At 35.2% G+C, this 27,769-nt stretch overlaps 1 protein-coding gene across 6 annotated transcripts in view; it reads left to right on the forward strand.

The window, feature by feature from the left end:
• Nucleotides 1-27,769, forward strand: part of LOC150091024 (5'-AMP-activated protein kinase subunit gamma-1-like) — a 500,398-nt gene that overhangs the window by 360,597 nt on the left and 112,032 nt on the right. For all 6 annotated transcript variants that reach the window (XM_090373902.1, XM_090373912.1, XM_090373921.1 and 3 more), the window contains 3 exons: nt 2,786-2,844; nt 11,811-11,856; nt 22,433-22,484. In XM_090373902.1, coding sequence (XP_090230028.1) covers nt 2,786-2,844; nt 11,811-11,856; nt 22,433-22,484 — 157 coding nt within the window. The remainder of the gene's footprint in view (nt 1-2,785; nt 2,845-11,810; nt 11,857-22,432; nt 22,485-27,769) is intronic.

The following is a 27,769-nucleotide window of genomic DNA, read 5'->3' on the forward strand; positions in this document are numbered from 1 at the left end:
CCAGATGAGATGACAATTGGATACATTACATCAATTTTCAAGAAAGGTGATAGAAGAAAATGCTCCAACTATAGAGGAATCTGTGTTACAAGCTCTGTTGCTAAACTATTTGGAAAAGTGATAAAACCAAAACTGAAACAAAAGAGATTGTTACTTCTGAGGAACAGTGTGGCTTTTTGACTGGATGCTCATGTATAGACCATTTATTCACTGTTAAGCAAATTCTGGAAAAATGTCAGGCTACAAACCAAGATGTAGGTATGCTGTTCATAGACTTAGATAGAGCGTATGATAATGTGCCAAGAAATCTGTGGTTGTCTATGAAAAAAATGTCAATGAGTCAGCCGTTAATTGAAATAATTAGAAGAATCTACAAGAACAATACATGCTGTATAAAAATTGGTTCAAAAATATCAAGAAAATTTAAGACTTCTGAAGGACTACTTCAAGGATGCTGTTTGTCACCTACTTGGTTTAAGCTGTACGTGGAAGTTGTTCTAAGATCATGGTCACAGAAGTGCAGTTCAGTGGGTGTTTCCCTTGGTCAAAATAAGTACCATTACAATCTACTGTTTGCAGATGACCAAGTTGTGGTAGCATAGAACGATGATGATGATGTAAACTACATGGGCAGAAAGTTACTAGAAAAATATAAAACGTGGGGACTGACAGTTAATTTTAATAAGACAGAGCACATGAATCGAAGTGAGGAAGCTCTGGATGGATTTAGATGGAATACAGGTGAAAACTACAGCAATTTAAATAACTGGGTGCAATTATCCAGGCAGATGAATCATCTGTGCAGAAAATTGAGAGAAGACTGGGTGAAGGTAGAAAGGTCATAGGAATGAAATAAAAATATTATTAATAAAACTAAATGTCAGATATATAATGCAATATTACAAAATGTTTTATTATATGGATGTGAGACTTGGACCTTAACTGAAAGACAAAAAAATAAACTACTGGCCATTGAGATGGATTTTTGGTGAAGATCGGCAAGAAAATCTATAGGACTGAAAAAGTTAGAAATGACATGATAAGGAAAGAGAATGGAGGACGACAGATTGCTCAGAGGAGCCATGGAGAAGGGAAAAGAGAGGAAGAGCAAGGACGTGGATAGAGGGTGTGAGAGCAGCCATGAATAGAAGAGAACTGGTGGACGGAGATTAGGAAGATAGAAGAAAATGGAAAAAAGAATAAAGGAATGACTTTTCGATGTTTGGTTGAGGAGAACCGTTGTAATAATGGAATAAATCCTAACAAGAGAAGAAGAAGAAGACAAAAGTGTGATTGCAGTTAAATTACAGAAAAATTTCACACTTTGTTACATGAAATAAATAAATACATAAATACTGTCAAACTCAGTTGTTGTGTCAGTGATGGGACCACAATATTATTAACTTTATAATCAAATGACATTATCACTATTAATTCCAACATTTTGTGTTTTTTTCAGTGAGATTATTTTTATTTTGGAAGTCAAGTCAATGCCCTAATGTCATTCCTTCCTTACTCCAAAAATAAATAAATAAATAAAAAAAAAAACACCATGCTGCAAAAGCAGCTGTGTAAGTAAATTGAAGGAAACTGGAATAAATGTGTAAGACACGTTAATAGAACTCTAAACTCCAGAAGCAAGTTTGTGAAATCGTTTAATTAATGGCCAAATATAATGGTATTTCAAGAGCTTCAGTGTACAGAGTAAGGGTATAATGAGATAATTTAACATGGGATGTACAAACTTGGATCATTATTGTACGCTAATGATATTCTGCTAATGAAATATAGTAGACTGTAGGATTGACTATTTAACACAGCATATTGTTAGCAAAAGAATTACTTAATAAATTAGATAGTTATAGACAATTTGGTATGAAAATTAGCTTTACAAAAACACAAGGCATGGAAGTTGATAAAGAGACAAGGTAAATAAAGTGTAGACTAAATAACCAAAAATTGAAAAAGTTAGTAATTGTGTGTATTTAAGAATAGTCTTTAATGAAGATAGAAGATCATACATGGGATGAACAATACAATAAGAAAAGCAGAAAGTGTAGGAAACTAGTTAAACAGTTCATCTAATATAAGAGAAAAATAGCCAAAAGAAAGTTTTTAGTTTATAACAACAAAGCTTATAAAAAATTTAGAATCTGCTTTAACTTATGAAGTTAAAGGTAAGGAAATTTAGAATTTTCACAAATAACAGATTTGAGAAAAATTAATGGAACTTACAGTTGGAACAATTATAATGCCAGATGATATAATAAAAGGAAAAGAAATTTTGAGGATGGTGAGGCAAATTACAGTGGAGGAAGTAATAGGAAAGGGAAAATGAGGAAGTGGAAATAAATTATAGATATAGGAAATAAGAAAAACTTTGGATAACTAATATCTAATCAAAGGTAATAGTTAATAACCATAAAGAAAATACAGATTTGCTTCCCTCCTCACATAATTAACTATCCAGTTGACCTTTGAATTTATTCAAACTGTCATCCTCAGTTAATGAGTATTGCTATATCTTATGTACAGTAGCACTCTTTGTAGGTGGAGTATTATGTGATAAATAACTAAATACACAAAAGTGTAGGTTAACTATTATATTTAGCTAGATTTTTAGATAAAGAAATTGTGGCTTTAGTGAAATATCCATGACGTAGTTATTTTATGACATATTTTTTTTTAAAAAATGGTATTATTAAAAATAGCATTAAAGTTATAGAGGTACTGACCTACCTTTCTATGAATTAATTTGAATTATGATTTATTCTTTCAATCTCAGGGATGCTGACTATTACAGATTTTATCCATATTCTTAGGACATATTACAAGTCACCATTAGTGAGTACCAGTTTGTTTCTTCTTGATATTTGAATTATTGGTGTGTGCGTACGTGTGTGTGTGTGTGCGATAAAAGTACATGAAGATTTCAGTAAAAACTCTTTTCACAAACCTTATCAGTTTTAGTTGGCTACAGTTTAGTTCCAAGAGTACTCATTTTAGGTTCTACTCTTAAGTATACAGGAACTAGTAAGCCAGCATTTGGAAGCCTGGATGGGGCAACATTTTGGGGGGCAACGATCTCCATATCTTATTAGCCCCTCCCCTTGGGAACTCAAATTTCTCATCCAAAAAAATAAGCAAAGTGCTGTTATTGAGAGTATACTGCTGCTGTATGAGCTTTGGTTCACAAAACCCCTATGTGAAAGAGTTTGTTTTTATTTGTCATAATGTGATCTAAATTCTGCAGCCATTTAAAAAAAAAAAAAAAAAAAAAAAAAAACTGTGAAACAAACCATACAATTTGCAAAATATTGTATAGTTTCTCCTGTTCTGTTCCTTTTGCTACTCAAAAGGAGAACTAAACATTATTTACTATGTTTGTACCGTGACAAGGATCTCCTTTCAAAGCTGTTGTTCTGTCAGACAGACATTTATAAAAAAAACAACCCATCTCATCTGAATTGAATTATTTAACCCCAGGGGCTCACATCTGGTGAGTATGGGCTTGGCACACCCAGGGTCCTGAGCTGGATATCATCATTCTTCTCTTTCTTGATGATTCCCTTCTGCTTCTCTTCTGACTCTCTCTCAGGCTCTCAGGGTAACTCACATTTTTTTTTTTTTTTTGCTGGTCAGCAAAAGCCTCAGTCTTCTTTGCACCATATGGCTAATGATAAATATAAATATGTTGTTAGGGCTATAATCCTTTAGATTTATAGATAAATTTTTATGCCATTCATTGTAGACCTTATCACTGACATTTGAACTTTCTTCCCAAATGTTCCACAAAATGATATGATATTGTCATGTATCCACTTTGATAACGTTTCTGTTATAAAATAGCCTGATTGAAATCATATTTATTATATGCATAACTCCTCCTCCATGGGAATGCTGAAGATCCTGATGTGTAGTAGTAGTAGTAGTAGCAGTGGCATTTGATGCAAGAAAGCAAGTGTATGAGCTTATGCAGCATCAGCCAAAAAAAAAAAAAAAAAAAAACACCATTCCCTCCAAATGCCTGTCCAGTTCCTCCTTAAATTTATTCAACCTATCAACTTCCACAACGACAGATGGAAGTTTGTTCCAGCAATTAACCACCCACTGGCTAAAAGCAAATTTCCACACATCTAATCTACATCTGTCTTTTCTTAATTTGAATTTATGCCCCCTTAGGTTCGTAATCTGAACAAGTGGAAGGATCCCATCAGAATTCAGCGTGCTCAACCCATTCAAGGCCTTATACATCTCAATCAGATCACCGCGCAGTGCCTAGTCTCCAGCCACTGCAATTTGCAGAACTTAAGCCTCTCTTGGTAAGAGGATCCCTTTATTCTCCTCACCAATCTTATTGCCCTTCTCTGTACATGCTCAAGTAAATCTACATCCTTCCTAAAATGAGGCCTCCAGACCCGTACGCAGTACTCAAAGCATGGCCTGACCATTGCCTTATACAGAGGGATAATCACCTCCGTTTTTTTTCCCTGCTAGCAAAATTCCTATATATCATTGACAAAACCCCATGACCTGCCCTGGCAGCCTGTCTGCATTGCTTAGAAAACTTCATATCTGACTGCACAATTACTCCCAGGTCTTTTTCATTTTCTACCACCTTAAGTGTAGTACCACACAGTTGGTACGTTTCTCTGGGGTTACTTCTACCCATATGCAGTACTTTGCATTTGTTAAGGTTAAACTTCAGTTGCCACTTCTTAGCCCATCTGCCCAAATTATCTAGATCATGTTGCAGTAGCACACTGCCATTACTGTCATTAACAACCCTGCCAACCTTTGTATCATCTGCAAACTTCGACATTAAGCCTGATATACCTTCATCAATATCATTGATAAATATACAAAACAACAGTGGACCTAACACCAAACCCTGTGAGACTCCACTAATAACATTAGTCCAAAAAGAGCAGCACCCATTGATTACCACCCTGTGTCTTCTCCCACTTAACCATCCTTTTATCCATTGTAGCAACTTACCAATATATAATCCCCCCGTGTGTTGGGGAGGGGGGTTATATACCACTTTGAAACAAGATGCCCACCATTTGATTTAAACATCACTTGTTTATAGTCTGATCTAAATCAAATATACAATACTTTTTTTGGAGTGGGGTAAGAATGCACCCTGACTTCCACTATCTTGAAATAAGATGACTATAACTTGAAACAGAGGTTCAATCTGTTTGAAACTCTTATGTTTACAATACAAAATTATCTACTTGTACTAAAATCATCTTCATCATCATCATCTGAATGTATTATACAATAAATTGTAAATATTTGTTGACCCAGAACCCGATTCACTAAAAGAATTTGAATTCTGAATTACTGTTATCTGCCAGTTTTCATTCTGAAAACTGGCAGATAACAGTAATTCAGAATTTGCTAACTGGCAAATAGCAAATTTATAAATATAGCATAAATATAAAAGCAAAAACACACTATACTTTCGTTATATATGGCAATAATAAACTGACAAAAGCAACATCTCAGTGCTAGTCAAGGAAACCTTGATCTATGTGTTCATGTGAAAAGTAACATATGTTGATATTATTTGAATTTATCAAAGAAGAGCCACCTTGTGTACAGTTCTCAATTTGTGATTGTATCAAAAGAGACATTGTTTAATGGCCAAACCACATAATGCCACGAAAGTTAATGAATATGTGGTCGAAACAAAACTGAGACATCAAGACACATGGTGCTTGTATCACTGTATATGGGAGAAAATTATTCAGCCCTTTCACGAATTTGCTTAAAGGAATGTTGTTTTCTTGGCACTGTGAAAATCATTTATCACATGTTAAATGTGATAAATGATTCTTCTCTTCTTTTCTCCTTAAGTCCTAACTGCTAAAGCATGGACTGTATTATACTTGCTTCTAAATTGCAATACAGCCACTCCCTGACTTACATAAGAATTGTGTTTCGTAGAACTTTACATAAGTCGGAATTTTCCTAAATTCTTATTCAGCACTCGCAACTATGCACACTGAATTTGATTGAAGCAAAAATAAATGTTCAACAAACATGTAAATAGAATTATTTATTCAATTTTTTTTCTCATGAGCATGAAAAATTAGAAAGGTGTACAAAATTACAAAAATTTCAAAATTATAAAATTACAAAAAGAGAGAGGAGACAGGCATACCGTCACAAGTTTTACCTTTCGAGCATCGTTGCCAGAATTATCGATGCCAGACACCTTAGAGGAGATTTGATTGAGGTGTTTAAGGCTCTGAGAGGCATCAGTAAAATGAATGAGGACAAAATTTTCAAGATTATAAATGATGCTAGAACTAGGGGACATAAATTCAAGTTACGGGGGGAAATGTTTAGATTGGACTGCAGGAAATTTTATTTTAGCCAGCGAGTTATAAATTACTGGAATAAGTTGCCTTCATGGGTGGTAGAGGCCGACAGTTTGGGGAAATTCAAAGGTCATCTGGATAGTACTTTCGGGTAAGGGAAGCGCATAGGATGATAGGATTAATTTCCTTTTTATTTATTTTTTATTTCATTTTATTATTTTTATTTATTTATTAATTATTATTATTTATTTATTTATTTAATTTTTGTTTTTATCATTGTTTTGTTCGGATTTTTTTTTTTTTTTTTTTTTTTTTGGCTGGTGCAGCATAAGCCATAGGCTTTCTTGCACCATACGGCCGTTACTAATACTAATTAACTCTTCCAGCTGATAAGCATGCCACTGCGAAAGGTGAGGGCTGTGGAGATTTATAAGGTGATTTTTCCAAAGCATCACAAAATTTCTCTGCAGCTGCAGAATCGGCACTGGCGACTTCACCACATACTTTAATGTTTTGGAAACCAGCACAATGCTTGAACTTATTAACCCACCCTTTGCTTGCCACGAACTTGACTTGGAGTTTGCCATTCTTATCCTTAATATCTTCATAAATACTTCTTGCTTTTGCTTGAATAGCCATTGGACTCAGGGGCACTTGCTTCCGAATCTGATTTTCCATCTTCGATATAATACCCGAACGCTGTTTTGTGATCACTTGATCTTAAATGCGTTGATCTTTTAATGTGTTCTTTTATATGTGCACTGTCCCTTAAAATAGTATTCACTGTTGAAGCAGCGAGACCTAATTCCATGCAATAGATCACAAATGTCCTGCTTCGTACTTCTTAATTAATCATCTTCATTTCTAAATCAATTTTGTTTCGTTTCCTAGCACTTACACTTTCTGTTGGTCCCTTTCCCTTCACCATTGTAATAAGTAAATAGGAATGAAGAGAAAATTCTGAAAATTTATTTATGTTTTTTTTTATATAATTGAAGATTTCAGTGAAGAGGAAATGCAGTTCACCATAATAATGTAAAAACCCACACAATTCCAGTTATCGGCATTATCGCAAATTCAATGAGATCGAGTTTACTACTCATTTATAATAGAAATAGATTGCTCTAACAGAAAAGCCCAATAAACCGGAAAGTGCAAATTGTTTTTATTATTTTACAGTAGTGACCTCCAGAAATGTGTTTTAGAAAAATATCACAAAAGCGTTCAGAATTGATTCTTATAACGGAATATATGATAACGATGAAAGTATAGCGCAATTTCCATTATAAAAGCGACCTTTTAGACAGATAAATAACTTAGTTATAAGCGAAATTTTCAATTTCAGAGGTCTTGGAACGAATTATCAAAAAACAATGTGTCATTGTGTTCACAATGATATTTTCATGATACCCCCATTAATCCTACATGATGCAAAATAAGTTTCCACAATTTTAAGTTTGCACTGACCGACTAAAACTTATGTAAAGTCTAATTTCTGTAAGTAGAGTATTACGTAAGTTGGGGACTGCCTGTATATCAATAAAACATTTCAGTAAAAACTCAATTTGCTTCCATATTTTAAATGTATTCCTTTTAAAAATAAAGATTAAAAATAACCAGTAGGTTGAAAAAAATAAGTACTTATTTTTATACTACGGTATTTTATTTTGACAGTACATAGAGAAGACTTGACTGGAGAAAACTGTTCATTGAAGTATTATAAATATTTAACATTGTCCTTAAGATAACGAATAAAAGACGTGGCACTATGAAAATGATATTTTATTTTTACAGTGCTATTAACTATGAAAAATATAGTAATGAAAAACTGTTACACTTGTAATAGTGATAGTATTCACCATATAGTGCAAGGACGCCACAGGCTTTTGTTGCACTGACAAAAAAAAAAAAAAAAAAAAAAAAAAAAAAACCCCAAGTAGATAAGAAAACACAAATTATATGCTTTGCACAGGTAACTATCCAGTTGACCTCTGAATTTATTCAAACTGTCAGCCTCAACTAATTACAAGGACAACTTGTTTCAGTGATCAATGACTCGCTGGCTAAAAGAAAACTGCTTACAATCTAATGTAAACCTCAACCCCTGTAATTTGAATTTATGACTCCTAGTTCTGGAATTCTATATAACAGTGAGAATTCTGTCTCCATTCATTTTACTAATTCCTCAGAGCCTTGTAAATTTCAATCAGTCATCACTGATGTGCTTGGTTGCCAAGCTCTGTAGCCCACATAATTGAAATCTTTCCTCATATAGCCATCTTTCTGTTGATCTCACCATTTGAGTTGCCCATCTTTGCACCCTTTCAAGAAGCTCAATGTCTTTTTTCAGATGAGGTCTCCATTCTTGAACACAGTATTCCAAATGCGGCCTTACAATTCTCTTATACAGTGGGATTATGGCCTCCCTATCTCTTCAGGATAACATTTGATAAATCATCAATAGGACACCATGGGCTTTCCTGGCTACCTGTTTACACTGTTCAGAAAACTTCATATTTGCCTGAATTGTAACTCCCAGATCCCTTTCCTTCTCCACTGTTTTTAATTCAAACCCACCAAGCGTATAATTTATTTGTGGGTTGTATTCCTCAAGTGTAAGACTATAATTGTGTGAAACCTTACTTTTTTTAAGTAAAGTTTCAGTCATTTATATACTCATTTTACATTGTTATATATTATTATTTAAACTATGAATGTATATTTCCATATGCTTATTGTACTATTTCCTTGCCAATTTACTATTCAAAGTAGTTTCCTTTGGTAAAAATATACTTTTTGATTTCTGTCAGGAATAAAATCTCCTACTGTAATGTTGTGCTTATTTATAGAAAAATTATTGGTTTAATACAAGCTTTTCCATGAATTTATTACTGACATTAGTTGAAGTAAGGATATATTTTGATTTTGAAATATGGTCAAAATTAATTTGTTAAATACTGTGTGTGTGTGTGTGTTGAAAATTGGTGAAATGAACACTTCAGCCTGCTGCATGGAGTATAATCTTCCTTTAATTTCTTAAAAGAATTACAGAATACTTGGAAAGGGATCTGCGTTAATGATTTGATAGACACCACACTATTATATCACTTGGTAGATTAAATAATTTATTATTGAAATGATACGTTTTATGTCTACATTTTGGGAACTCACTGTTCTTCAGTGAGTTCCCAAATCTTCAGGCCTGTGGAGGAACATTGTTTGAGGAGTGATCCTACAAGTTTTCAATATGATAATGATATTTGCATTGATTGAATTAAGTTAATTCAATGATGATATACAATACAATATTCTAATTACATCTACAAATATTATAATATACTCCATTATATATATAATTTCCATCTAATTATTATATGTTTGCTTATTATTTAGTTAATTCATTAAATAATAAATATAATTTATGAAAAATCCCTAGAACTACTCTCTAAATTAGGGTGGAAAGCTTACCTGTTAACATGATACTGGAATAAGAGTTTCTTTGTCTGGTTGGGGAGGACTGGAGAAGGAGTGTACTGAGTGTTTATGTAGGTTGGGGGGTTGACTTGGTGTGTAGCTAATGGGAGGTTGTTGTGGCTAAACCTGGTGGATTTTGGGGACAGGGATATATTATGTAGGGAAGATCAGGCTGGTTGCAAGGTTAAGTGGGGAAAGGGGGAAGTTGAGGGTTGGCTCAAAAGTGTCTATGAATCTTTCAAAACTTTTTAACTTATGGATTATTAAACGTGATCTGATTGAACAACATATGATCTCCTCAATAATTAATTTTGTTTTTCTACCAAATCCATTAAAATTAAATTAAATACAATATCCCAATAAAACTGCTATACAGTTGCCAGATTCAGACTCCGTAGAGTTACTTTTTCAATTAAGAGGTTTGGGATCTTCTTTTTACTGAGAACTTCTTAGGTATAAGAAGCATTATGACAGTTAACTGCTTTGTTCATTTGATTGTGGAACTGCTGAAACATTTTATGAAGTAGGCTTCTAGAGTTAGAATTGCAGATTATTCTCAGACGTTTCATGGTACTTCTTGTACCTCTTCTTCAGTAACTTTAAAGACAGCAAAACTTGTAAATTATTGACTTCATTTATGCAGAGTTGTTAATTTGATTACACATTTCTTATTTGTTAATATTTAGTCTTCAGTATTCAGTAATTATATTCATAATAGATCCTGAATTAGTCAACTGATAGCTGTTAGTAAATATCGGGTTAAAATTAATTTTAGCAGTTTAAATAATTTTTGAAACCGGTTAATAATTTATTTAATTAGATTAAATTTAATGAAATTAAATAAAATTAAACTTAAGTAAATAGATAGCCATAAATGTTTACATTCTTGTAAAGCTATCTTTATAGCACCATCAGCCTCACATACCAAGATAATGGTTTATGATTAATTATATTTATATCTTCTTTAATGTACTCCCAAACTAAATTTTTTTTTTAATCAACGCTCAGGTTAAGGTCTCCTGGGACAAATCATTGTTTATACTTGTAGGTGAGGATATTGAGAGAGCGAGCATCCTCACGCTTAATTGTGTGGGTGGGTTCAAGATTACATTAGAAGGGGAGATGGGCTTCTTCTTTGTGATATATATATTACTGTTTCTATTTTTGTCTTTTTTTTTTTTTTATCTGTTCTAATACTCTGCTCTTGAAAATATGTGGTTAATGTCTATCTACATGCATTTGTTTCAGTTAATATTGTTTTATTACGCATATAATTACTAAATATTAAAGGCTAAATATTAACACATGTAAATTTGTTAATATTTAGCCTTTGGATGTGTAATCAAATTAACAACTCTGTGTAAACAAAGCCACCATAATTTACCTGTTCTGTTATCTTTACAGTCGCTGAAGAAATGGTACAGGAAGGAGACCATGAAACATTTTGGGAATAATCTGTAATTCTTTAAGAAATTAAAGGCAGATTACACTCCTCACAAGTTTTATTATGCATATAATTACTAAATACTAAAGGTTAAATATTAAAAAATAAATGTGTAATCAAATTAACAACTCTGTGTAAACAAAGTCACAATAATTTACCAGTTCTGCTGTCTTTACAGTCACTGAAGAAGTGATACAGGAAGGAGATCATGAAACATCCGGAAATAATCTGTAGTTCTTTAAGAAATTAAAGGCAGATTACACTCCACACAAGCTGAAGTGCTCTTTATTTTGGATCAAAGTACTGCAAAAACCTTGGGAGGTGCAATATGGCCACAGAAGCCGATGCGCCAACAACTACCAAATCAAAAAAACCTGCGCACCATGCCACTAAAAGCATATTTAAGATCTATGCTGTGTATTTTGTATTTAGGTTTGAAGTTCCCTTCAAAATTAGATATTTTTTGTATTAATTTCTACAAAAGTTTGCAAAATCATTTATCTTGTTTTTGACATTGTTAGATAAGGTAGTTGTTATTTCTAATATTTTTCTAATTTTAGGTTCAAATGGAGGAACTTGAAGAACACAAGTTAGAAACATGGAGAAGTACGAAATATTTTAAAAACTATATATTAAATCAACAGTTTAAATTCAAAACTAAATTTATCACATTTTAGTGAATTGCTTAATATCTTTTATTTATATATTTTTTTTTGTTGATTTTCAGGATACATCCCACCCGCAGCATACTAAATTTAGTCATAGTTAACTTTTTAAAAAACTACAATGAAGTTCCATTATTACAAGTAGCCTTAGAGAGAATTCTATTATATCAAGCATTAATAATGTACAGTCAGTTAAATAACATTAATTATAGGGAAATTCTACTGCTATAATAGCAAATATATGTGGCAAAATTAATTTGAAATTATTTTCCATTGGAAAATGCATAAGTATATTTAAGATAAAGCTTACTGAGATGAAAAATAACAAATGTGGGCTAATTGCATAAGGTTTGTATGCAAGATTCTAAGAAGGACACATGACCAGCACAGGTCAGCTGATAAAGACATGGTGATTTACCATGGCTGCAGTCTGTTTATTGGGCTAAATAAGTTCTTTGATTGTAACTGAAGATTAGGCATTTCTACATGTTGGGTATAGGGAGTGCAAGATCTACAGTTCACGTGTTGTGTACTGATGAATACAGCTGAATCTCTGAGAAGGAAGGCAAATAGGGTAGCTGCCTTCAGAGAAGTAATACACGGTCCAGTCCATTATGACCACTTGCCTAATAGTGTGTATGTTCTTCTCTTGCCACCAATACCACCACGAAGCAAGGCATGGATTCCATAACGCCTCTCAACGTTGCAGGAGATAGGTTGTACATATTGCTGGGATTGCATCCCATATATCTGTAATAATCTGCAGTGGAATATGCAAATCCAGATCTGTTGAACTACGTAATCCCAAAAATGTTCTGTGGGATTCAAATCCAGTGAATTCTGCAGCCGAAGTAGCATGTGGAAGTCACTTTCACATTCAGCAAACCACTCTTGAACAATGTCGGCAATGTAGAAGAACCATTATTCTGTTGAAACACACCTGTGCTATCCAGGAAGACAGTCACATTAAGGGGTATACCTGATTAGCCACAGTGGATAGGTAGTTTTTAGCATTCAGAATGCCGTTTAGGAATATGAGGCCATTAAGAGATTTCCAGGAAAACAACCCTATACCAAAACACTGTTGCCACCTGCCCTCAACTTTCTGTTGGAAAGTTTCTGCCACCTGCAATTTTCCAACAGAAAGTGGGACCAGGAATCAGAGTAAGTCCTCTAAACAGTTTGTCACCATACCATTGAACTACTGTCCACACAGCATAGCAGGAAATGTAACTTGTCAGAAAAGGCAATGTTTTTTCAGTCATCAGTGGTCTAATGATGCTGTTCAGATACAAACTTCAGGTACTGAGACTGGGTGCCTACTTTGGAGGCCAATAGGATGAGAGTTTGTTGGATTGCGTCCTTGGAAACACCATTAGCCATCCCCTGAGTGAAAATCCATTGTCCCACTGTTATTCTTCTATTGACTGACACAAGGTGGGACGGCCCATGTTCACCATGAGCATTGATGAGACGTGGGCATCCGCTATTGGCCTGTAAACTGCTCTGACTTCTGACCATTATCTGTACATTCTTGGGACACCTTAACTACAGCAATCTGCGAACAGCCTACAAGATTTGAAATTTCTGGAATATTGCCACCATTCAACTGGTACCTGACAAATAAATATAAATTATACACTTGATGGGATTGAATTAAAAACAGTAGAGGAAGAAAGGGATCTGGGAGTTATATTATCTGAGTCCTTACAACTGACTTTCATTTCGGCACTGACATCCACCCGCATATTGCCACCCTGGAACGGGCTCTTGGCCTGCTTGAAGATTCACATGTTATCATTGCAGCTGACTCCATTGCACACTCTAATAGTTGGTATAGTGCCACCACTGATGCTAGAGATGATTTACTTGAAGAATTTATCACTAATCTACTGGGTCAACCTACCACCTACTCAGGAACTGGGGAATCCAACTTGGATGTTACCCTTATAACACCTTCCCTCAGCAATTGTCTCCAACAGTGGCAGGTGCACAAATATGCGTCCACCAGTGATCACAGCCTTATCACATATGATGAGAGTTTGTTGGATTGCGTCCTTGGAAACACCATTAGCCATCCCCTGAGTGAAAATCCATTGTCCCACTGTTATTCTTCTATTGACTGACACAAGGTGGGACGGCCCATGTTCACCATGAGCATTGATGAGACGTGGGCATCCGCTATTGGCCTGTAAACTGCTCTGACTTCTGACCATTATCTGTACATTCTTGGGACACCTTAACTACAGCAATCTGCGAACAGCCTACAAGATTTGAAATTTCTGGAATATTGCCACCATTCAACTGGTACCTGACAAATAAATATAAATTATACACTTGATGGGATTGAATTAAAAACAGTAGAGGAAGAAAGGGATCTGGGAGTTATATTATCTGAGTCCTTACAACTGACTTTCATTTCGGCACTGACATCCACCCGCATATTGCCACCCTGGAACGGGCTCTTGGCCTGCTTGAAGATTCACATGTTATCATTGCAGCTGACTCCATTGCACACTCTAATAGTTGGTATAGTGCCACCACTGATGCTAGAGATGATTTACTTGAAGAATTTATCACTAATCTACTGGGTCAACCTACCACCTACTCAGGAACTGGGGAATCCAACTTGGATGTTACCCTTATAACACCTTCCCTCAGCAATTGTCTCCAACAGTGGCAGGTGCACAAATATGCGTCCACCAGTGATCACAGCCTTATCACATACTGTATTACTGATCAAGTTACCCGTCACCAAATCTACATTCATAATAATTCCAGGTTCTCTATAAGATCAGCTAAATGGGACATTTTTGATGAGATCATCCAGTAAGCCACCTGCACTCCCTCTGCCCTCAATAGTTATCACTCTATGAACAGTACCCAGAAAACAGATTTTGTTCAATCATTGCTCCTGAAAGCCTCACAAGCATTGATGAAGAAATGTTCTAAATGTCCAAGGTCCACCCCCTGGTGGCCACAGGATCTTACTAACCTATGAAATGATCTCAAGCATGCACATCGAGCATACCAGCATAAATGCAGGGCTGAGCCTCCCCACATTGCTGATCAATACAAAGAAAGATTCAGAGCCTTTTGCAGAGAATATTGCAATAGGATTTAGGATACCAAACAGAACTCATGGTGCACACTGGTAGAGGCAGAAGGGAAGGGGAACCATTGGGGCCTGGTGCATAAACTTGTCAGCAACAAAATTGGTTCTACAGAATTCATCAATTTCATATGCAATAATCGCTCTCCTAAGACAACAAATTGGCTGGACACAATGAACAAAATTCTGGATGATTTGATTTACCATGATGATGCCCTAAACACAGACTTCCATAATCAAGACACTACCAACAACCAAAACTTCCAACCTAATACTATTGAAGATCCTTTTATTGAAAAGGAAGTGACCATGGCCATCAACAAGATCAAGAATGTCAAGGCTCCTGACATCTGGATCTCATCAAGGGGAAATCTGTCAAACGTCTTTGGACTTTTGCTTCTGCTATCCTCATTCAGCTTTTCAACACCTGCCTGAAAGATGGCAGTAAGGGCGGAAACACTCTACTATCACTTCACAAGACTTCACTTGTATATGTGTCTAACGTCAAATGTGAGGGAGCTATATTTACCAATTAGTTTATTGCTTGGAGATGCACTGTTGTCATTGTCTGTAAACCCAAATTAACACGTCGGGCTTCAAGGCTGAATGACATTGTCAGGAGCTCAGATTTTTCTGTTCGAATAGAGAAATTTCATTAGGCGTGACCACGTGACAAGGGGAAAATGAAGGAAATGCTAATAGAAAATTAAATTAGAAGAAAATAATTTGTTTTGAGCACACAAGTAAGAATATACGAAAACAAATAACAACAACATCAAGGACATTGCTCCTGTGCCTATTCCGAAGCACCTTCCACTTTGACCATCTGCTTGGCATACTACTCACAGCAAATGTCCAGTTACAGAGAAGCTGAAAAATGGCCAAAGGAGGAAAATAGACCAACAGAATTACAATTAACAAATTGAGAGGAAGAACAAGTCGATCATTTCAATTTGCACAACTCATAACAATTTCTTACAAGTTCAGTTTTTAGGGTTGAGAAGTAGTTTTTTGTTGTAATTGAATTTCATTAAAAATTTTTGTTTCGTATTTTGACAGAATAAATCCTTATTCAAAATTAAACTTGCAGTATTTCAACTTTCCTTAAATATACAACTAATTTTTCCTTAGTGCTGATTGAATTTCAAAATTTGCTTATTTTGCCCTTGAATGTCATCCTTAATTGGATTATATAGGAAATTAAATTCTTCTTTATTCATCCGTAAGTACATCTTGAAATGATTTTCATCTTCTTCTAAGTCCTGTAGTAAATGATGGAATTCACCTTTTTCTGTTCTCTTCCAGTTTATGTCGTGTATCCATTGCATTCTCTTGTTTTCTCAGCTATAAGAAAAGCACATGCATTTTCTAAATATTTTTCAAAATCCAAAGAGGAGGATGAACTGTGGCAATTCATTTTGCTCAGCTTTCCTCAAAGAGAATGACACATATACAACGTTACAGGTTGCCAGACATACCCCTTTTGGAATTATAATAAAATTTCCAAGATACCCCTTTTTTAACATTTGAAATGGGGAATTTGAAAAAAGCAGAAATCATAAAACAACCTGTTGAGATGATTATTTAGGAAGAAAGAATTAACTGGAGATAAAGTTGTTGAAATTGCACCCTTAAAGACTCAAAAATCACATTCTATCTTATTTACAAAGAGGGTTGTAGAATATTTATATTATGCTTACTTTGTAACCTTTTACCTTCTAGTTGACTTCCTTTTTATTTCGTTGTAATGGTTTAAGGCTCAGGCAACAAACTTTTTTTTTTTAATTTAAAATCCCCAATATCAATATCGATTTGCTGTATGAAGAATATGTTCTGTTGAAATCATTCCATAGAAATATTGAGACAAAAGACCTCAAAAATACCACAGACGTTTGGATAAAAATTTTAAATGCGTACAAAGTACGTAATACAGAAAAAAATATTAATTTTGTTTTTGCTTTGCCTCACTCAAATGCAGTGAGTGAGGTAGTATTTAGCTCAATGTTTAACGCATGGCAAAAGGATAGAAATAAGAATGTTGAAGGAGAACTGTTGCCGAAAACAAGTCACTATGTCATGCAAAGAATTTTACGCAAATGCACTGAAAATGAAAAACTGTTAAAGAAAATTTGCTCAAATGAAAAGTATTGCTATGTAAATATTTTCTTTTTGATAAAATAAATCAGGTTTATTGAATGTGTATTGTAAACAATTATGTAAAACATTTGATGTTAATATTTATAAGTTTCTTTAGTATTAATAACTCTTGCAATAAAATTTTCTGAATTGAACGAATTATAGCCTGTGGTTTAATTCAGTTAAATTATTAAAATTTGACTAATTTTGCATTCCATGAACTTGTAAAAATCAACAAAATATAGAAATAAAATTGTTGTTATTAAAATTGTTCGGTTTTTGAACTTTTCGGATTGTTCAATATAATGCAAGTACCCCTAAAGGAGGAATGAATATCCCAAACATAAGCACGAGTACCCTGAGATCAAATTTTTAATCTGGTCACCCTATGACCGACTTCACAGTTTACACTAAACAGCAACGTGACGAGAGTCCTGTGACGTGATAATAGTGTTTCCGCCTGAAGTATATCTTTGTGTCCATTTTGACTTGTGCATGGGGCATAGGGTGACTAATAGTCACGTAAAAAGGAGCCTAAATTCTGCTCAGAGATTTGCCCTTTTGGCTGTGATGTGGTCATGTAGAACAGTTTCAAATGATGCGTTACAAGTAGTATCAGGAAAAGAAACAGTTGATTTAGTTGTGATCAAACGAGTAATGGAGTATGCAATCAAGAAAAATAAGAGGATAAAAATAGTGGGAATTAAATCTTGTATTGAGGAAAATAAGGTTATGGGAAGCAGGATTTAAAGAGAGAGAGAAATTGAATGCAACAAGAAATGGATTGTATTTGGCAAGAAAGGTGGAACCGTTCTGACAAGGGCTGGGTCACATATGCCTTTCCTCTTGGAGTCAAGGTAGTAAGAGAAATGGATGGATGGCTGGGCTTGGGTTTGATGGCTACAATGGTAGTAACTGTGCATGGAATAAGGAAAAGGTTGGTGTTGCTGGGAGTAGAAAATGATCTGAGGTGTGTATGTGGACATATCAAAGTTACAGATCATGTGTTGGAAAATTGTACAAGGTACACAGAACAGAGAGAAATGTTTTTCTCTAAGATTGGCTCTGACTCGTACACCCGCAGTGACTTATTTAAGAATAGGGTTTGGTATGAATCTTTTTTTTGGATTATGCTAAGGGAGTTCATGAAATTCACATATATAAAATAAACTTAAAAAAATAAACAAGCAAATAAACTCTTAAAAATCTATTTACATATGTAAATAGATTTTTAAGAGTTTAATTTGCACTGATGAGTTTCTATTTATATTTTAAGCTATTTTATTTACATTTTTTTATTTATATTTAAGCTATTTTATTTTTATTTATATTTTGAGCTATTTATATCAGAGCTATTTTGCACCGATGAGTTTTTATTTATATTAACACAATTGCTGAGTTGAAAGTTTTAAAGTTTTATGTGAGTTTTTTTTTTTTCTTTTTTTTTTTATGTGAACCCCAAACACGAGAGGTATTAGAACCTATAGTACTTAGTACCGTCCTTGGGTTGGAGGTTGAGAAGACGAAAGAAGATATTTGTTGACATTGGACTTGAACTTCTGTAGATTTTAATTTTCAGGAAATGCATATGAAGGAAGGTTATTCCAGAAAACGGCAGCTGAATGAATAAATGAGGAAGATGAAAAGTTGGTTCTGTGGGGTTGAAGTTGGACAGTAAATGGATATTGGCTGGTGGTGGCACATGTTCGGACTGTTTTGAAAGAGAGAGCAGGAATTATAGATGACAATTCAGAAGAACAGTGCCCATGGAAGTATCTGTAGAAGAGGCATGCAGCAGAAAAAGTACGTCTATGAGAAAGCGAGTGGAGAGACTCTGTTAGAGATGAATCATTAATTAACCTAACTGCCCTCTCTTGAATGGAATCAAGAAGCCGGAGAGAGGTTTTGGGGGCACCACCCCAGATGTGGGAACAATATTCCACAGCAGGGCTGATTTGCAATTTATACAGAATTATACAGATTTATACATTTTTACAGAAAACGCCGAGAGCGAAAGAGAAAACCAAGTTTTTTAGATGCAGAGGAAGCAATGTTTGTAATGTGCTTGTGCCAAGAGAGATTAGAAGTAAGGGTAATCCCCAAAAGAGATATATCATTATGCCTAGAAATCGGAGTGTCACTAAAGATAAGCATAGAAGCAGAAGAATCCTTTTTGCGAGATATAAGATAAGACTGAGTTTTAGAAGGGTTGAAATTAACTAAGTTGTCTTTGCCCCACTGGAGAATTACCTGAAGATCGGAATTTAAGGAATTGGTAGCAGATTTTCGAGAAGTTGAAGCTGATTGAGCAGGACAAGGTTTCTCAAAATGGAAAGTGGAATGCAATGTGCTATCATCGGCAAAACTATGGATAGGATTTCCAGTAAATGGAAGAAGGTCATTAATATACAAGAGGAAAAGAGTGGGGGAAAGAACTGAACCTTGGGGGACAGCAGCATTAGTGGAGAAGTTAGAAGACAGAGAGCCATCTACCATCACCCTCAGTGAGCGATCAGAGAGAAAACTGGATAGCCAATTACTAAAAACAGTTGGCAAACCATAAGATGGAAGCTTGTTTAGAAGACCTTTGTGCCAAACACGATCAAAAGCCTTTGAGATGTCAAGAGCAACTACCGGTGTTTCAACGAACCTTTCCATTGAATTAATCCATAAATGGGTAACATAAACCAAAATATCACCAGTGGATCGACACTGACAGAATCCATACTGGCGATCGTTGATCAAACGGAAGGTTTCTAGGTAGTTTTAGAGTTGGTGGTTAATTGATTTCTCCATTACTTTAGAAAGAGTAGAAGTAATTGCAATGGGACAATAATTGGATGGGAGGGATTTGTCACCCTTTTTAGGAACTTGCTGGATATGAGCAAATTTCCAAGCAGAAGGAAAAACACCTTTGGAATAAGAAAGTGAAAAAAGGCGGCAAAGAATAGGTGTAAGTTCAGGAGCACAGGTTTTGAGAACAAGTGGAGAAATACCATCAGGATCTGGAGCTTTCTTAGCATCAAGATTCATCAAAATCCTTCTGATATCCTTTTGACGGACGACAACAGAAAGCATTGAATGGAGCGTGTTGGGAATGGTGGGAGGTGTTTTACCAAGATCATTAATACATGAGCTGGAAGATAAAATGGGATGCTAGCAGGTCAGCTTTATCCTTGGCTGAAGTGACAACAAAACCATCTGGTTTGGACAGAGGTGGGAGCAGAGATGGGCAAAAGTTGCGGCCAATAGCTTTGGCAAGAGACCAGAATGCTCGGCTAACATTAGGGCAAGAAACAAGTTTTCTACTCTAAGCCAAGCTCGACTGACTAATAACTGCTTTAGAATTGTTGCGAGCTTTGGTATAGGCAGAAAATGAAACTGAAAATTAGAAACAAGCCAATTACGATATGCAACATTCTTCTCTTGAACAGTCTTAGCATATTTATTGGAAAACCAAGGTTTAGATAAAGGACGAGATTTTAAAGTGGAGTGTGGGATAAAGGATTCCATTCCTGCAAGAATAATTTCTCTGACACGATCTGAGCAAACGTTGACATCAGAAGTTTTGAAACACTAATCCGACCAAGGAAAAGAAGAAAAAAAAGTCTCGCAGGTCATCCCATTTTGCATTCTTGTAATGCCAAACAACACGGGGTTGGGAATAGCCATGAGATAAAGGTTCCATTGGAGAAGAGACGATCACCAAGTTGTGATCTGAAGTGTCTAAAGGACTTCTTACTTCGACCGTGTACTTAGAAGGGTTGTTTGTGAGAAAAAGATCAAGCGTATTGGCTGTATGATTAGGATTGTCCGGTATTCTTGTAGGTAAATGAACAATTTGTGCTAGGTCATTAGTAATTGCAAAAGCCTCAGCATCTCGACCTGCTGGGTCGGTGTGACTAGAAAACGGAAGCCAGCTGGAGTTGTGAACATTAAAGTCGCCAAGGAAAATTACCTCACTGTTAGGAAAGTTGGACTGGAGAAAGTCAAGTTGCAAAGAGAGGAAGTCAAAGAGCTCCATGTGATTAGTGGAGTTGGGAGAATGGTAGAGACAACAGATGAATTTGACACAATGAGGTAAAGAGATTTTAAGCCAGAGAAGATCAAAGAGAGGAGATTCCAAATTGCCAAGTCTCTGACAGGGAATATCAGAACGCACATATGCACAACTACCACCTTTGAGGCGAAAGGAATCATATAGCGAATAATTTGGGCATCTGAGATGAGCAGTAGTTGAATCAACCAATAACTGAGATTCTGTCAGAAAAAGTACATGGGGTTTGGCAGACTGCAAGGGGAAATGGACATTGTTGAGATTAGAATTGAGACCATGTATATTTGTGAAATGAATTAGGAAGTGCTTGGGAGGTTTAGATGTTTTCACAGATAAGCTTGCTCTATTAGTTTGACAATTCGTGGTGTATTCAATAGTAAGAAAAAGTGGGTGGGACATGCTGTATGAAATAATGAAATTTTTGGATATGGCGTACACGTGGTAAGAATATACCCAGATCCTTGACATAATGTGGCCTCGACAATGCTCCCTGCATACACACTACTCGGCCTCCCTCCAGTCACTATCTAGCAGAGTAGAGGTAGCAAGATTATACACTAGCTGATCCGGACCCCTCCTAGAGAGTTACCAATAGGTTCGGTCCGGTGCACTAACTAGCTGCTGGTCTGCGAACACCGTTTTAGAGCTGTACCCTCGAAATGTAAGGAATATTGGATCTCGCCACGACATTCATCATAACCTCAAAAGTCATCAATCATACTGCATGATGGAAGAGATAGGGAAGGGTTGATTTTCTGTTTTTGATTGAAAAGATACACAAAGCATTGCCTGCTAGAGGGATAAAAAAAAAATCATTTCAGAGCAACACAGATGTTGGTAAGTTGAGACCATTAGCAAAAGCAGATCACAGTAAAGCACTTTTTCTTGCATGCTATTACTGCTAAGTGAAGTTATAGGCATAAATTAAATATGTATTTGTCATTTAATTCAGTAAATAGGATTTAATTGTCACATTCTTAAAGTGGGAATTATAGAATACTCTGACATACACAAAAAAATTAGGCCCCTACTTGACTGGTGGTCATAATATCACATATATTCATCCATACCAAAAGTGATTTTTGTTAGAATTGATTTCCTCTTTGCATATTTTAATATTAAAACAGTTAAGTAAATTTAATTTAAGGAACAGTCTTTGATTTTATCGATTTTCAGATTTATATATCTTGTTCTTTTTACATCATATTCTAGATGTGCTAAAAGAAAAAGTAAAGCCTTTAGTCAGTATTGATCCAGATGCCAGGTGAGTAGTGTAGTAAAATTTTTCTGTGTGATAGTTCAGATTAGTAAACATGTTTATTTTATATTATTAGTGATGAATAATACCATAAATAATATTAAATAGTTTTGCTAAGCAGTGAACAGTTTATTCTATTCATCCTCCTAATAATAAAAAAAAAAGCCTGTCAGACTCCTCATATGTAAAGTTTATACTGCTTTGGGCAGAAGATTCAAAATACAAGTGCATGATATAGAAACACCAAAAATTAACCAGATTATTAAACTGATACCATTGTCTTATCTATTTGAAAATTTTTGCAACTTTCCAGGTGGTTATCTTGGTTGCTGATTGGCACCTCATTAATTGAAAGCTTGGCATTTTAAAAAAATAATAATAATCCAAATGACACCAGACTGAAGGTTTTAGATTCATATTGCAATGAATAGAACCATTCTGATTTCAAAGTTAACTCATCAGCTTCTTTAGAAGCATGGGGGAGAGAGACATTAAATATAAATTTATGTAAAGGCAAATCAAGGAATAGAGAACTTATCAGTTTCCAATTAGCTTGGGAACTTGAAAAAGCAAGAAGAATAAAGATAAGGAAAGAAGAGTAAAATGAAAGATAAAGAAACAAGAAAAACTCACTCTGGAATCATAATTTCACCCCCTGCCCTTACCAGCAAGAGCTTTAGAGAAACAGATGTCTAATAATGATTACTAATTAAATGAGCGCCTCCGTAGCCAGGTGGGAAGGAGCAGCAGTGTATAGCCCATGCTTCTTCATTAGACCGGGATTCAAACCCGTCACCACCAAATACGGAGGGTACGGAAAGGTCAAGGGAATGACCACCGCATATTCTCGGAGCAATATGACCTTAGTTGCTAATGCTCCTAAAAACCAAACAACAACAACTAATTAAATAAATTACATTACAAATTAAAAGTAACTAAACTAAGTATTATGAACCAGAAATTAATTAATGAAAAAGGTCTACCTTAGTACCCTTTCATCAATGATTTGTGGCAGGAATATGAACTGATAATGATGTGGCACCTTTTCATCAATTAATTTCTGTTTCTAATCTCTTAATTTAGTCATTTTATGTCTTGTAATACTGTAAGTGTTGTCTGTTCTATAAGTGGTGGTGTCTGAAAGAATGTGTAACGTTTTGTCCAGATATGTAGTTTTATCCATGATTGTGACAGTTTCTCCTTTGTCTGCTTTCTGTACTATGATGTTAGGGTTCTCCATTAACTTTCCAATATTAACTAATTGTTGCTGGCTAACGTTGGGTTTGCAATTTAATTAGGAATTGAAAATAATATTGGTTTCATGCATAATATGATATCTATCAGGATGATTGTCTAATTTGGTTTGTAATTCTATTATTACATCTTTGATGGAATAATTATTATTACTAATGGCAAAGTTAAAGCCATATGCTAAACTGGATAGTTCTGCTGGTGAAATTGACTGTGAAGAAATCTTTACTAGAGAAGTGAGTGTTTTGTAGATTTTTTCTAAGTATATCCCATTTTTGTGAATGTTTTTGTGTTAAATGATTATGCGTTGCTTGAATACGTTTCTTGGTCAACGAAATTAGACCAAGCTGTAGGTAGTAACCATCTTTTAAGTTCAAACTTAAGTTGATGTATCTGATGTAAAAGATGGTATTTTTCACTGAATCTTTTTTGTAGTTCTGCTTTGACTATTGCCATGGATGTTCGGTGAATAATCCGTGGATACTTTTAGCAAGTGTTCTTGATGCAAATTCAGGAAAACTTCAGGACTATATCTTGTGTGAGGCATTTCTTCAGAAATAAAATATGGAGATTGCTTGAAAAATAATTAGAGTAGTTTGGTGTAATAAATTTTCTTGTTCTCCCTGTCTGAAAGCATCCGGAAAATAAACAAAACTGAAAAGAGATAAGATGTAAAGTACGTACATCCTATCTCACTTTCATTTTTTTTAATTAAAAAATGAATAAATTAAGAATGACTAAATTATTTGAATGAATAAAATGATCATTTTAAATAAAATTTTTAAATTACAATTAGTAGTTATTAAAATGGGCATTTTATTTCCCCATGCATCTCACAAGATTTCTCATTTTGGTATTTAATAGAGACAAGACATCACTATGATCATGGAGTCCCTGAATAATACAGTTTGTTCTTTTTTCCTTACTTTTAACTTCTCATTCTTTTTTTTCTCATTCTGTTTTCCTTCCATTCTAATTTTCTTGCATGTTGGCAAAAAAATTAGAATGGATATAAAGGAAATTATATGAATTTAAGTTGGGTTTAGTTTGCTTTCCTTTCCTTTATCCATTCTTTATATTAATTTTTTTCTTATTTAGTCCCATGTTAAAACATGAAAAAAAAAACATCTTTGGATTAAGAATGGTTATCACCATTCTTAATCCAAAAAACTTGGGAATCTATTGCTGGATCACCAAAAATGGTGAAAAGACCACAATCTGGTGACCTCCTGATTGAAACAGCCACCTAAAAACATTGAGTGGCTGTTAAAGACAACATCATTTGCTGGGTTGACAATAACAATTACTCCCCACAAAACCTTAAAACCAAAATTTTCAAATTATACCATGTACAAACGAGATAGGAACTCAGAATCACCTGCACTTTGAGGAGTAGCTATTCTTGTTAAAGCTAACATACCATCCAGACCAATCCAATTGAGAACTACCCTAGAAGCTGTTGCAGCGTGCATTGCAGTTGGTACATCATTTACAATTGTTTCCATTTATATTCCACCATCTGCACCATTTCTGCTTTCAGAACTAGACAACCTCATTGCACAACTCCCGACTTCAATTTGTCTTTTTGGTGATTTTAATGGGCACCATCCATTGTGGGGGTCTGCTACAATGGATAGAAGAGGCAAATTGATGGAGGAATTCATGAATAATAATGATCTTAATTTATTAAATTCTGGATCTCCTACCTACATCCACCTACCAACCCAGATCTGCTTCTGCAATAGACTTGTCAATTTGTTCACCATCCATATTTCCAATCATGACATGGTCTGTATTAACCGATCCCTTTAACAGTGATCACTTTCCAATTATTTGCTCACTGCAAATGGGTAACTCCAAATCCTGATCAGTGATCCACTTAGCAGTTTAAAAAGGCAAACTGGGGTGGCTATTCTGCCCAAATATTCTTAGACAGATTTTATGTTCAAAGGCAACATATTAATGATATAAACACTTCATAACCAATAAACAATCAGATTCTGACTGCAGCTAAGGCCTCCATTCCGAAATCCATGCTTTATCGAAAACACAGAAATCACCGGTGGAATACAGATTGTTTAATTGCCAAACAGGGAAAAAACCGTAGTTGGAATAATTTCCGCAAGTATCATCCCATCATTAGTAACCTAATTACTTTTAAAAGACTGAAAGCAAAAGCTAGACAAGCTAGGCAGAAAGTGAAACTGGATTCATGAATTGCTTTTACCTCAACTGTCACCAAAGACATAGATACACTGGTTGTCTGGAAAAGAATACAGGTGTTAAGTGGCAAATTTGTTCGGTTGCCCTCTCCAATACTTCATTGGAAACAGAAAGACATTTCTACTCTTGAAGAAGTTGCTAATGCACTAGCAGAATCATTTGCAAAAATCCCAGCTTCTGCCTCCTATGCGTCCATCTTCCAGAACATCAAAGCAGGTGCAAAACAGTATAAAAAAATCAACTTTTTCACATGCTGCTTATCCCCATACAACCAATCCTTTACATTAATAGAACTTCAAGAAACGTTAAACAGATCTTCCAATAGTGCCGCAGGTCCAGACAGAGTTCATTACGTTATGCTAAAGCATTTACTTGAAGAAGACTTGAGAACCCTGATAATTTTTTATAATTGGATCTTCTCTGAAAATGCCTACCCTTCCCGGCACCATTCATTCATTATTGCCTTATCAAAACCAGGAAAAGAACCTTCCTGTGTTGAAAATTACAGGCCAATATCTCATACGAGCAGCATGGGAAAAATTTTCTAAAGAATGGTTCATACTAGGCTCACTTACATCCTGGATTCAGAGAATCTCCTTCCAGAACAATATGGCTTTTGGAAGAATAGATCAATGCAAGACGTGCTTATCAAAGAGCCACATCTCATATCCGCAATGCCTTTGTCATACAACACCTAGTCGTCAATTTAGATCTTGAAAAGGCATTTGATTCTACATGGCTTCTTGGTATTATTATGAACCTTAACCATCTGGGGCTTAGGGGCCATTTGGTGGAAAAAAATTCAAAATTTCCTGAAATTGTGTTCTTTTCAGATTCAATATAAAAATGTACTCGACATCTCACATTCAGGAAGAGGGAGACCTGCAGGGATCAATACTTAGTCTAACACTGTTTTCAATCCGAGTTAGCAGCATGACACGAGATATCCCAAAAACTGTTCAAACTTATATGTATGCAGATGATTTTACCATTTCTTGTCAATCTCAAAGTATGAATACCATCGAATGGCAGCTCCAACTTACCATAACCAAAATAGAATCCTGGACTTATGGAATGGCTCCCGACTATCAGAAAAGAAATACACTGTCACTCACTTTTTGCAAGAAACAAGCTCTCCATCCCAAACTTGCACTGAAAATTAACAATACTCCAATCCTGCTTGTTAATACCGTTAAATTTCTTGGACTAAAATTAGACCGCAAACTAAATTTCCAAGCACACATCACTTATTTGAGAACTTCTTGTATAAAGCGTTTGAATATACTTCGATCGGTCTCATCAATGTCATGGGGAGCTGATCGGTTTACTTTTCTGCATCTTTATAGAAGTTTAATCCATTCACGGCTAGATTATGGTTGTCCAGTGTATGACTCTCCGGGAGCACTACTTTAAAATGACTAATTATGATCCATCACAGTGCTCTGAGGACTGTGCTGGGAGCTTTCAGGACTTCTCCGATCCAAAGTCTATATATTGAAGCGCATGATCCCCGCTGCCCCACACTACTGTTCCACTGCACTCCTAAGATTCAGAATCTACCATCGGACCCAATTTGGGAGTATCTTTATAATACTCAGTGAGAATCCTTCTATGAGAGCAAGCCAAATGAAAATAGACCTGCCTCGCTCAGGATTAAAGAGCTTGTTCAGAGTTGAAATGTCAATTTAAATGAAATTTTTCATGACACAACTGCACCTGTTCCACCTTGGACATGTGTGTGTCTGTCTCTCAAGATATATGCACTTTCTCCAGTGGGGGAAAAATATTATACCTCCCTGCAATATCAGAAAATTACA

This window comes from Mastigoproctus giganteus, chromosome 1 (genome assembly GCF_048544385.1).
Source record: "Mastigoproctus giganteus isolate SK-2022 chromosome 1, ASM4854438v1, whole genome shotgun sequence".
NCBI classification, from domain to species: domain Eukaryota; kingdom Metazoa; phylum Arthropoda; class Arachnida; order Uropygi; family Thelyphonidae; genus Mastigoproctus; species Mastigoproctus giganteus.